Source organism: Oxyura jamaicensis, chromosome 5 (genome assembly GCF_011077185.1).
Source record: "Oxyura jamaicensis isolate SHBP4307 breed ruddy duck chromosome 5, BPBGC_Ojam_1.0, whole genome shotgun sequence".
Lineage (NCBI taxonomy): Eukaryota > Metazoa > Chordata > Aves > Anseriformes > Anatidae > Oxyura > Oxyura jamaicensis.
In genome coordinates, this window is record NC_048897.1 from 1,049,904 (window position 1) to 1,061,618 (window position 11,715).

The 11,715-nt window shown below is 36.7% G+C and overlaps 1 protein-coding gene across 4 annotated transcripts in view; it reads right to left on the reverse strand.

The window, feature by feature from the left end:
* Window positions 1–11,715, reverse strand: part of NELL1 (neural EGFL like 1) — a 291,463-nt gene that overhangs the window by 20,093 nt on the left and 259,655 nt on the right. For 2 of the 4 annotated variants that reach the window (XM_035328005.1, XM_035328008.1), the window contains exon 16: window positions 1,301–1,441. The exons of 1 other annotated variant lie outside the window; for it this stretch is intronic. In XM_035328005.1, the coding sequence (XP_035183896.1) occupies window positions 1,301–1,441 (141 nt within the window). The remainder of the gene's footprint in view (window positions 1–1,300; window positions 1,442–11,715) is intronic. One more of the 4 variants, XM_035328006.1, reaches the window with a different exon arrangement.

Sequence of the window (11,715 nt, forward strand, 5' to 3'; positions counted from 1 at the left end):
TTTTTAAACACAGCCTCATCAGTAAAGCTCACTGTTGAAATTTTATTGTGTTCCCTGGTCAGCTTAGGACAACATATCAATATATAAGAAGCTAGTATAGTTTGGCTGGACAATCTACAAAATACTGCTTTTGCAAATAATTATCTTTTTTTCTGCATTTTAAAATCCCAGTGCTATAATAGCTGCAATTTGTGAAAGATTAGACTGCATGTTACAAGTTAAAACTAAATATATAAATTCATATTAAAAAATATATTATTTTACTTCAACTGTGTACTTCAAATCTTAGATAGATCCCTTTGCACTTACATATGATAAATAAGCTTTACAGTGTTAAAACAAAGTCTTTCCCAGAAGAAGCAGAAAAGCAAAAATGTTTTTACAGAAGATTCATGGAACTGAGTAGAGATGAAATAAGTGGAATTCCAAAGAAATGATATAGAATGAAGAAACATAGACCTGTATCTCAATAGTAGTTACAATGGGATCCTTTCTGTATTGTTTTAAACTCATCTAATAAAATAACATACAGAAATTACATACAAGGCTTCTGAGAATAAGTAAATAGGTGTAAAAATTGTAAATCAGAGGTAGAACACAATTGCCACCTCACTATGATTTTGTTGGTGCTTACTTGCTGTGGTGGCACACAAAGTCTACGGACAGTCAAGGGCACCCAGACTGCAAGAACCAGCACTAAATCCTCATGGAGCCTCATTCTTTGTCCTCCCACAGAAACCACAGACAAACTCCTCTGCACCCCTTAAACATTTCTCTCCCTTCATGCTCTTAGGGTGTTATTCTCCAAATACAGTGCATGAAGTGCTTTACACTATTTGCGTAGTTCTAAAAATAAAATGATGAAGATATGAAACAATGCAAAACAAACATATCAAAGCAATACACACATACACCAAATGTATTTTCGTGTTGCTTGCTGAAATCTGAAAGCCAACTCTTCCCCTTTTGTGGCCTATTATGCTCCCCAGAAAGCCTGCTTTCACTTCAGGTTTTAAAGCAACTTATTATGATAAATGGCAAGGCGCAGTAAGTCACACTCTGGATCTCTGACTGCCTCCCTCCTGTAATAACCGTTCTAAAACGTGATGCGTCTTAAACTAGCACCCAGGCTGCGGGGCTGGGGATGCTGCCAAACACGGACACGCTTGCTTGCATTCTCATTTTAGCCTCAAACACAACAACAGCTCAGGACAGTGTCTCAATAGTCACTTTATAACGCCATGCAGAACGCGGAAAGGAAAAAAAAAAAAAAAAAAGCGCTATGCTGATCATTGCTTACCAACACAGGACTCCCCGGAAAGAGAATAGGTTCCATTGTCATGGAAACCGCTTCTGCACTCACAGTGGTACCACCCTGGGAGGTTAACACAGCGTGAATGGTTGTGACACTCAATGATCCCCTCTGCACACTCATCAATATCTGCCTCAGAGAAAAACACAAGCCAGCCAGGAAATTAATTTCCTTTGACACCAATGCTTTAGGTTTTTGTTTTTGCTTTTTAAAGTCTTCCTTTAATGGATCATGGTTTATTACAGTTCCAAACAACAGACACTTCAACATGACTGACATAACAACAATAAAAAAGAACAGTACATCATGGAATTTGATACATAAAAGACATTTGTTTACACCATGCTTTGTTTAAAATGCAAAGCAAACGTACAGAAATTTTGTTCATTGTGTTGTTGGCAAGGTTTTTTGTTTGTTTGATAGTTTCAAATCTGATTCATCTGCACATGCAAAGTATTGTAGAGCAGGTTCTCAACTGAAAAGGCACTTTCAGCAACATTGCTGCTTTACTGACTGCATGTCCCAGGATACCTTGGAAAGAAAAAACCTTCTCTTCAGGATGTGTTCCCAGGGTTCAGCTGTGGTAGTTCGCAGCTCTCTGGCACTTAATGTGTTCAGGGCACTTTGCAAACAATAATTAATCTTTTGCGTTTATATGATCAAAATGAATACCTAGTACATGCATAACAGTGTGCAACAAAAAGAAAAGGCAGTCTATGTTTCAGCTGCAATAAAACATTTAGCTGGAAAAGAATGAAGCAAATGACACCATAGCAGTAAGTCTGTAGCAGTGGAAAGGTACAGCAAGTGAAATACCCTGCTGAGTTTCAATAAATGTGCTGTTTTTATAAAGGGTTTTTACAAATTTCCGTAACATGGTTAATAGAGACCTCATAATTGCTAGTAACCTTGGTTAATCATGGCTGACACTTGGCTGTTTCTCCCCTTTGAGCATTTTTCCAGCACATTTTGTAGGGTCGCAATTAAAATTAGCAAATTAATTATATGTTAACCTTGCAGTAATTTAAGAAACTATTATATTTTGATTTCTCTTTTTAGCTCAGACTATTTGACTTTCTTTTTTTTTTTTTTTTTTCCTCCCCCATCTTGGTTACTTTTCAGCTTCATACCTTATCAATTAAAAAGAATCTCAAATCACTTCCAAATATTAGCTGTTGTCACCCATTGAGATTTTTTCTTGGCCATTGGCACAGTTAAAATACTCATAAAATCGCCTACACTGAACACACAACTTTGGTGAAATCAGATTCTCAATCTGCATTTAGTTCTGCAAGCATCAAAGAAGAAATGTTGTCTGATCCTGATGCAAGGGTAAGTTAGGGTTACTAAGTAACCACAGAAGATAGTTTTTATCTCAATATACAGAATACATACACCAATATGGTTTTATTGACAGCAGGGAGTCATGCTGAAATCAATTTGAATGAAGTATCCTTCAAACTTCAATATCCCTCAAATCTTCATTTTTTTTTCTTTCCCTTTTTTTTTTTTTACATCCTGTAAGCAATACCTCAGAGAAGTTTACTTTTTCCTCATTTAAGTAGCAATGTTTATTCTTGTTAAATATGGTTAAGAAGCCTAAACAAAAGCCTTTTTTCAGTTTTGAGTTCACATTCCCTCAAGAATGAAGCAAGTTATCTGTATAACAGGCTTACAACCACTATTTATTTGAAGCTTTATTCAGCTTCCATCTAACAATAAAGTCAATTTTTTATGCTTTAAAATCTGTCATTGCTGCCACCTTTTCTGTACTTTTTATTTTGTAGAAGCTAATTTTAGTGTTAAAACACTGCACAAATCTAGCTGTCCATCAATGATGAGTGTTGCTTGCAAACTCAGACACTTTCAATTCATTACAGCAAATGGAATTTATAACCATGATCTTTTCACATGTCATGGCTGATGGAACAAGTTTAATCCTATTTGGAAAGTGAACGACTTTGCTATTGCAGGTCAATTGCAAATGAATCCTTCTTGCTTTCTTTTCTTCCCCTGCGTTCAATCTGAGAATGTTCCTGTTCAAAGATTGCTTCTGTGGGTCAGTCCTGTACTGGACCTCTTTATATTCAATTTTACAATTTTTAATTTACAAAATCAATAGAGTTTTTCTAAAGTTCACTCCTGAAGTTAAGCCCTTTTGAAAGTGCATTTGGTTTAGACTCATGGTATAGGATATTAATTGACTGGTAAATTACTTTTCAGAATGCCTGTCTGCCAGGATACCAAAGCTGAGCAGCAGCTTGCTTAATGGAAGAACATCAGTATGTAAGTCTCTGTACATTACATCAAAAAAGTAAAATAATACATGCAAGTATTTCAAAACTACATGACTTTCTTATGGCAGTCCTCTAACTGTCAATAGCTTTTGTCCAATGATTTTTAGGGAGACAAAACGATTTCTTAAGCCAGCAGAGCTGGAAAAATGCGACACTCTTCCAGTCATATCAATTCTTCCTTTACTCCTTGATCTCCATAAACCAGTAGAGTTACACCAGCAGGGCCTTACCCATGCCAGGGACAGGAGGCAAGGCAAGAGGAGGTGCAGTGCTGGCTGCTTTGGGAACGCACGCCATGAAAGCCACTGTTGTTGCAATAAAAACTGCTAGGAAAAAAAAAATAAATCCTTCAAGCTCTACCCTGTACCACTACATCTCCTCTCCCAGAGCCATTTGCATCTTACAGGTGGTTCCCTGCTCTTCCCCCTCCAGTGAAACTCAGCACCTCTCCTTGCTCCCTGGCCCACCTTTCCCCTGCATGGTACGTGCTGCACGTGTGCACGCTGGGCTGTTGGTGTGGGCAGGAGAACTGGGAAGCAAGCCTTCCCCTGCTTCTGCACCAAGTTAGTATTCCTTTGGCAACATGTCATTTAACAGCACCGTATAGAACAATATGCATGAAGAGCAGCATAAGCAGCATAAGCAAGGAAAAAAAACAAAACAAAACAAAACAAAAAAAAAACAAAAACAAACAAAAAAAAAACATTAGGGTCTTTTCCATTTGTCTAATACATCACAGGTTCTTATTCTGTGCTTAAAAAAATATAAGGGAAGAAAACGTTATAAATTAGGTTTGTAAGAATCTCCTGACGTCCAGTGCATTATCTGTATCATATGGATAAATGTATTTCTGCAGGTATAGGAAAATGTTATGGATTTGTTTTAGAAACTTCAGAATGATTTAAGATGCTCATAACACAAATAGGCAACTGCAAACAACAGCTCTATAAAATGGCATGTCAAATACCGTGACACTGCTGAGTTCACCTAATAGATCATTTCTGTCTTGACGTATGGCTTTGATAACACTTTTTAGAGGAATCTATACAGGAAGATTTTGCTACACATAACAGCTAGGTCACGGAGTTTGAATCAATTCGCCTTTCTTTATATTTTCTTTTCCATCTTCAAATGATAGCACTATATTTTGCATACTTGTCTTAGGATGGATAGCTTTCTGTTCAAGACTGATTTGGGGTTTTGCTATGGAATTTGAACTACAGATACACTTTTTATGTGTGTGCATTGTGTGTGGATACTCACCAGCATATGTTCTGCCTTTTTTATCACATAACATTTAGCTGAAATGAAAGCGCATACCTCTAATGTGGGAGCAAAAACAGTACAAAAATTATAACCAAACTTCGAAGGAGCACAGAAAAACCTATCCAGAAATCCTGTAATGACACAGGCCAGACGAAACAACAGTCAGACATTTTTTGGCTGTGTTCCCATGCCTTAGGTTTTGCCTTCTCTTGGTGCTCCTGGCAGCAGAGCGAGCACATGGCTGTCAGGGCTCCAGGCTCTGCCTTCGCACGGAATCCAGGCATCCTGCCATGGATGGAGGAGCCTGGGTCTTTACATGCACATCTTCACCTTGTCATCCCATGTGGCTAAACCATGCTCACAGATGTCAGTGAAAACACATTCACTGACTCCCTGATTTGTCTGGGCTTTCTAAAAATCTGTGCTAATAGCTATATAGTCCAAAACAAATAGATTATTTGTGAGAAACAGCCAATTTAATATTTCCTTGGGAACTGAAAATTTCCCATATTCTTAATTTCCCTCTCTAGTCTTCAGCTAAATATCTATTCTACCTCTACACTGAGGGTAACGTTTTTCTTTTCTAGTTGCAACACAGCATCAGACATAACTGTCTTACCCCCTGTGGAACTATTTTTGCAGTTTTTTTTTATTCAAGCTTTCTTACAACATCCATGTAAAAGCAGATCCTGAACAGGTCGTTGCTGCTTTTACCCCAGTGCAGTTATTTAACTGTCATTAGTACAGAATTGTTAATGGAACTGGCAACACTCCATTACAATGGCTTTGCAAAAGCTCAACAATGGCACATTTTTGTATTGTATAAGAAAGGCACCAGTTGGTTTTGAATAAGCTCTTGCAGGATGTTAATCCAGTCCTTTAAGGACAGGTCTATAATTTTTACTTTCACCATCCCAGCTTCTTGCATTATTCATAAAGGTATTTATGCATGCAAGATAAATAGGATAATTTACCTCCAAATAAAACACAATGGCTTCAGACCTAGTCTAAAAGTAAAATTAAAATAATTCAATCTTTTCTAATGCTTCATCATATTTAAGTCACTGTGTAATAATACTGAAAGGAAAACTGCTCAGTGTGTTGTAATAGCTAACAATGCACAGTTTCAATGAGACAGAAGAGTTTTATTATGAAAGTGTCTGTTCCTCAAACTCCTACAGTACTCTTTTTCATAAAAAAAAAAAAAAAAAAAAAAAAAAAAGATCCTTATCTTTAGCTCTCTGTTGATCAGGAGACCTATAAGCAAGAAAGGTTTGCACTAACAGGAGAGGATCATGCAAGTCTCAGGGTTCCTGAATTAATATCATACCCTGGCAGTTAACTCCATTATTTCCAGAGTACTATAGCTTCATTGTCCACCTTACAATATGTTTCTTCGACATAAAAACAGCAGAAAAATTCAACCAGCCAACCGAGGCATAAGTTCTATGTATAATGCAGCCTCTTCTCATCTGCTTCTGCTTTCACATGAGCCCCACTTCCAGGAGACAGAGATAGCAAGAAAGGGATGTCACTGACAGCACTATGCAAACAGCTTTCCTGCTGCAAAGGAGTTATCCATCTACTTCAAATAAACCCCAAAAGCAAAGACAACTACTTTGGATGCGAAGTGATGAAAGTCTCTTTCTAAAAAAAAAATCTCCCACGTTCCTACCTTTATGCCAAATTCAGTAGATGTAAGCATATCATAATTCTTTTGTTTTATATAATCTTACATTAAGGCTGAATTTTACCTGATATTATTAACTCTTTTATCGGGTGACTTGTTAACACTCTACATTGGCTTTGAAAGTTCTCCACAATTATCAGGGAGGCGTTGCATCTATTTTTATACATACACAATACAAAGCAGTAATGCATCGGCAATAGCTATCCTTAAAGTCTACTGTTTTTTCCCAGTGCGAAGCAGAAAATGCTACAAGACTGACCTTGTCACAGGTTTACAACTCAGCATGCCTGGAATACCAATGACACAGTGAAGTACAACACTGTAGTTGTTAAGTAAACGGTAACTCAGAATAACACAGATAACTGTATAATTTAGTTACATTTGAATAATCACTCATGGATGTTGCTCAATCTCATGGGGCCAGTTCACTATTAAGACCACAGAGTTGCTAAAAATCAGAAAGGACAGGAAATGCATCTATCTGAGCCCTACCTATTGACATTTTTAATAATCAATTTCTTGTCTCATAAATTAAGGTGACAGAGAGCCCACTTCTCGCTGACTAAAGCTAGTAGCAGGCTTTGGAATAGTTGCTCACAAAATTCTTCCTTGACATTTAGCCTCTTTTTTAATTACTTTCATTTTAACTCATTAGGAGATTTTGGGCAAACAACCAGCACCAGATAACATATTCCTCTCTCCTCAGCAGTCACGGCTGTTTTCACAGACTGATTTTAATTGCATTATATTTATATTGGCTTTTACAGTTCCTTCTCAGGCAGGAATAGTTTTGCCTGAGTAAATGGTACAGGCTTTGGTCCATTTTTCTATTTTGAGGACACAGCAGTAAACTATAATGCTTCAGATTTGTTGAGATAGTAAATACAACTCAAATTCAGGAATAATCAAACTCACACAACAGTTTAATGGTACTAGATGGCTTTCAAGGATTAGAGGTGTGCCCACCACTCATTATAATTAAAGAACAGCTGTAATGTGCTTTATCGTGTAATTCTAGATTGGCTTTATCAAGATTTTTAATCATCTCAAACAGAAGTGAAAATTTAGAATGATGAGTTTAACAAGAAAAAAAATGGAATTAAATTCATATTAGAATAATAACAGACTAGTGGTACCAGCAATTTTTAAGATTCCTCTAATATATAGCGTCTAATTTACTGAAACTCATTTTTAATACACACTCCAAGCTGATGTCTTTATCAGTTTAGTGCATGCCTTTCTCCCACACTCTTATTTGTCTATTTGTATGCTAAATATGCAGCATGCTTGGAGTTTGCAACCTAATGCTCTTGGATGATACAAATAAATGTCAATTCACAACACTGGAGATGAAACAAGAGTTTTTGATTCCCATATTTAGAGACTCCTGGGTGACACAGCCAGACCGCTCAGTGAAAAGCATGGCAGGAATATACAAGGCAAGGTGAAGAACTATTTCGTATTTAATGTTGCATTTTGAGTTTCTGTTGCAAACAGGATTGTAATTATCACTCTACAAGTCAGAAGGAAAAAGACTGACATCACAATTAGTAGGTTAAGTTTCAAACTGAGGTAGAGATTCTTTGTCAGATTTGAGGCCTATGGTCAATATGTTTTTCAAACTACATAATTGTGAAAACAGAAGTGCTATTAGGCCAAAGTTTATTGTATTTGGGCTCTTGAAAGGAAACTGCCATCCCAGGGAAACTGTTCCCAATTATGTAGAAATAGGTACCAACAGTGCATGGTCTCCGACCTGAAGTTACCCGTGTACACCTACCTAGTCTGGTAACATTTTGTACAGCAAGTCACTTGCAGACCATTAGTGATATTTATTCAATTTAAGATATTCTCTAGTATGATAGAGGCATTGTGCACAATTTACAGGTGAGATGACTACAACAAAGAGAGGTAGAGCAAACTGCACAAAACAGACCAAAGCCAACGCGTGTGAAGCTCCTCAGCTTTTCTATTCCAGTCCAGAGTCCTAACTTTTAGGTTACCTTTTCTCTATCCTCTACAAAGATGTTCTCAAATAGCCAGGTAGAGGCAAGGACAACCTTCGCTCCCCTCATGAATTTAGTATGGGCTTAATTTTTGAGGAAACATTCAGTATCTTTATCCCTGAGTGCTCATTCAAGTAAAGTGGAATAGTGGATTTGCACCTGCAGTTATTACATACAGAGCAATTATTCAGAATATTAGATATGCATACTAGAATACAATGATAGAACAAGATCTATAGGAGAGATCTTCCATGTCAATAGCCTGTAATCAATGAAGACCTCAGCACACACAGAGCACTTTCTATAAAGTTAGGATTTTGTACATTTAAAAAATACATATTCAAACCTATCCTTAATAGCACAGTATTTTTATGCACAAAGCTCCTTAAAGCTGGTTCAAAGCACAAATGCTGTAAATTAAGATTCATTTAATTTACAGTGACGAGTACAACCATACTAAAAATATATTACAGATTGCAGAATTACATTTCAGAAAATCCACATGGCAAAATACATCATGTATCTGATAAAAAGATTAGTTCATCAACCAGCATAAAAATCCTTTTGACAATTGATTTTGGCATGCTGCAATTGAAGAGTTGCACGTTCCTTGCTAAGATCACAGAATCTGAGAATTACCTCATGGAGACATGTATTAAAACAAAATAGTTGATGGTCTGAGAAGGAATGCTCACTCCAAATAAAACTACTAAAATAAACTGTATACAGCCTGCAGACTGGTTCATCAGAGTTACAAAAGACCAATGCAGCTTCTTATAAAATAGGACACTGACAAACAGCATTCTCTACCCAACATACCAATTGTCTGCAATCCAGTGCATTGCACAAAAAGAGTCATTCAAATGACACTAGCTGTACCTATAAAAGCTTCATTGATGAGCCTTAGCATTATTATCCAATGCTAGCAGATGACTTCATGCACAATCTTTAGGTATAATACATAACCAATATATCACTCTATCTAGCACTTGAAATGCTAAAGTTCAACATCAAAGAGCCATAGAAATAGCCTATTATTTTATCTAGTACATCCTGTGACAGAAAAGAAATGCTCCCTACCATACATTCTTCAGTGATTTGCCTCAAACAATTTTAAAATGACACGCATGATAAGTCCTCCTCCACTTCATTGGGAAGATTATATTGCAGTCCAATAGTCCACAATGTTGGGAATTTTTTTTTGATTATTTTGAGCCCTACCCTAATCGAATATGGTTCAGACAAAATAACTCTTGTCAAAACAATTTCACTGCTAACAGGAGGCTGCAGCTGATGAGAAAATGGTAAAAAAGCACATTTTCTTCACTATGGCTGGGGTGGAGGAGTCTCAGACACTCTTTTATAAATTCCCCTTTAAACCACAGTGCCAAAAGGCAATAGAAGCAAAACTAAATTGCAGGTTCAGATTTTGTACACATCCCGTAGCACCCCTGAGAGTTTAGTGATAATGGCAAATATTCTCAATTAGTTTTCTTAAATCGTGAAATGATTAACAGCTTCAGAAAAAGCATTTAACATTCATACAGTAAAGAACTCTCCCAAGGAAGCAAATCCCCCCAAAAAACAGTGTAAAAAGAGCTCTCGAGATCACAAACAGAATAATGCAAAGCTCTCTGCATCCTTAATTAGGAAAGAAAATGGTACAGAAAGTGCTGTTCCATACAGAACAGATGATAAAAATGCTTATGTTGGAGAATGTATGAACACAGGAGGATAAGGAGGATGAAATTTGTGTTGGGTCTTCCAGACACTACACTAGGTTCAAAATATTCTCATTCTGTGGAAGATGTCTGTCCACTCTGGAATGTATACATACTTACTTTTGATAACAGTAAGGCTACGCAAAAAGATCCTTTGTAAGGATTGTTTAAGGGAAAGCAAAACTCTTACATCGCATCATCGCATCTCCTATCTCTTTTTGTTTGTAGTGTAAGTAAAGGCCGTTCTCTACTTTGGTCTGCTTGAAGTTTTTCTCCAATCCCACCACCATGCATTTGTCCATCCACTCCTGCCTCCTGGTGATGTTACATTTATCCAGATTCCTAGGCTCCATCATGCCATGGGCAGAATGATAAAATGTTTGTTGTGATTGCCCATGCACAATGCAGTAAGTATAGTGAGAAGCATGAACAAAGTGTGCTTTCCTCATTAACTTGGACAGCACCATATTTCATTGCACTAAATAATCAGAGTCAAAATGTTCTAAGAAATCTAGCAAAATTAACTAAACAAACAGAACATTCTAACCATCACACTCAAACGTGCAGAATGGCCAGGCTTAGTCCTATGTGACTAGAGACATTCAGCTATCCTGCGCACCCCAGAAGTCAATGAACTGGATAGGGACTTTCAAAGGCTAATGCTGACTGCTTAATAGCTATCTTTTTTATCAACTTGAATCAAAATTCATTTATTGTTAAGCTTATTTGCTCTATATAACACATTAAGCATTTAAAAATGGTAAACATATGTATCTATTTTCAATCAAGATTTAAAAAAATCCCCTATGGAAAATTCAAAGTCCTTGGTTTACATTAAATATATATATATTAAAAGGAAATGATCATCTTACATCCAGTTTTAAACATAACTGAAGAGAATAAGGTATACCAACAGATATGAAAGCCCAGTGCCACTTCCAGTAAAAACCTCCAAGTGAAAAACTCAAGAAATATTTGGGATTAAAAACTTTAGTTATTACTGCTATACCTCCTTTTAAATACTGCAATGAGTATTTCCAAACAAATAACAAGTGACCGTTTCCTTAGCACAAAACGTGCACTTTGAAAAAACATGCTCTCTGTTTCATTTTTTAATTACAGACTGAATTTATAACTTCACTAAAGCATTAGTTGCAGACTTTGATCAGACCCCACTTTTCCCAGACTGGGTGCTGCTTCAGACATCAATAATTCCAATTAAACCAACTCTGAGATATGACTACATAATTTCTCCAAGCAATTAAAATTGTGTAACTGAATTAAGTAGAAAATCCTGAAAGAAAAGCCAGAGGACTCATCAAATGTTAATAATAATACTAATAAATACATTTTACTTCTATACTGTATTTCATCCTGTGATCTCAACACATTATATACTTCGGGGGGGGGGGGGGGGGGGGGG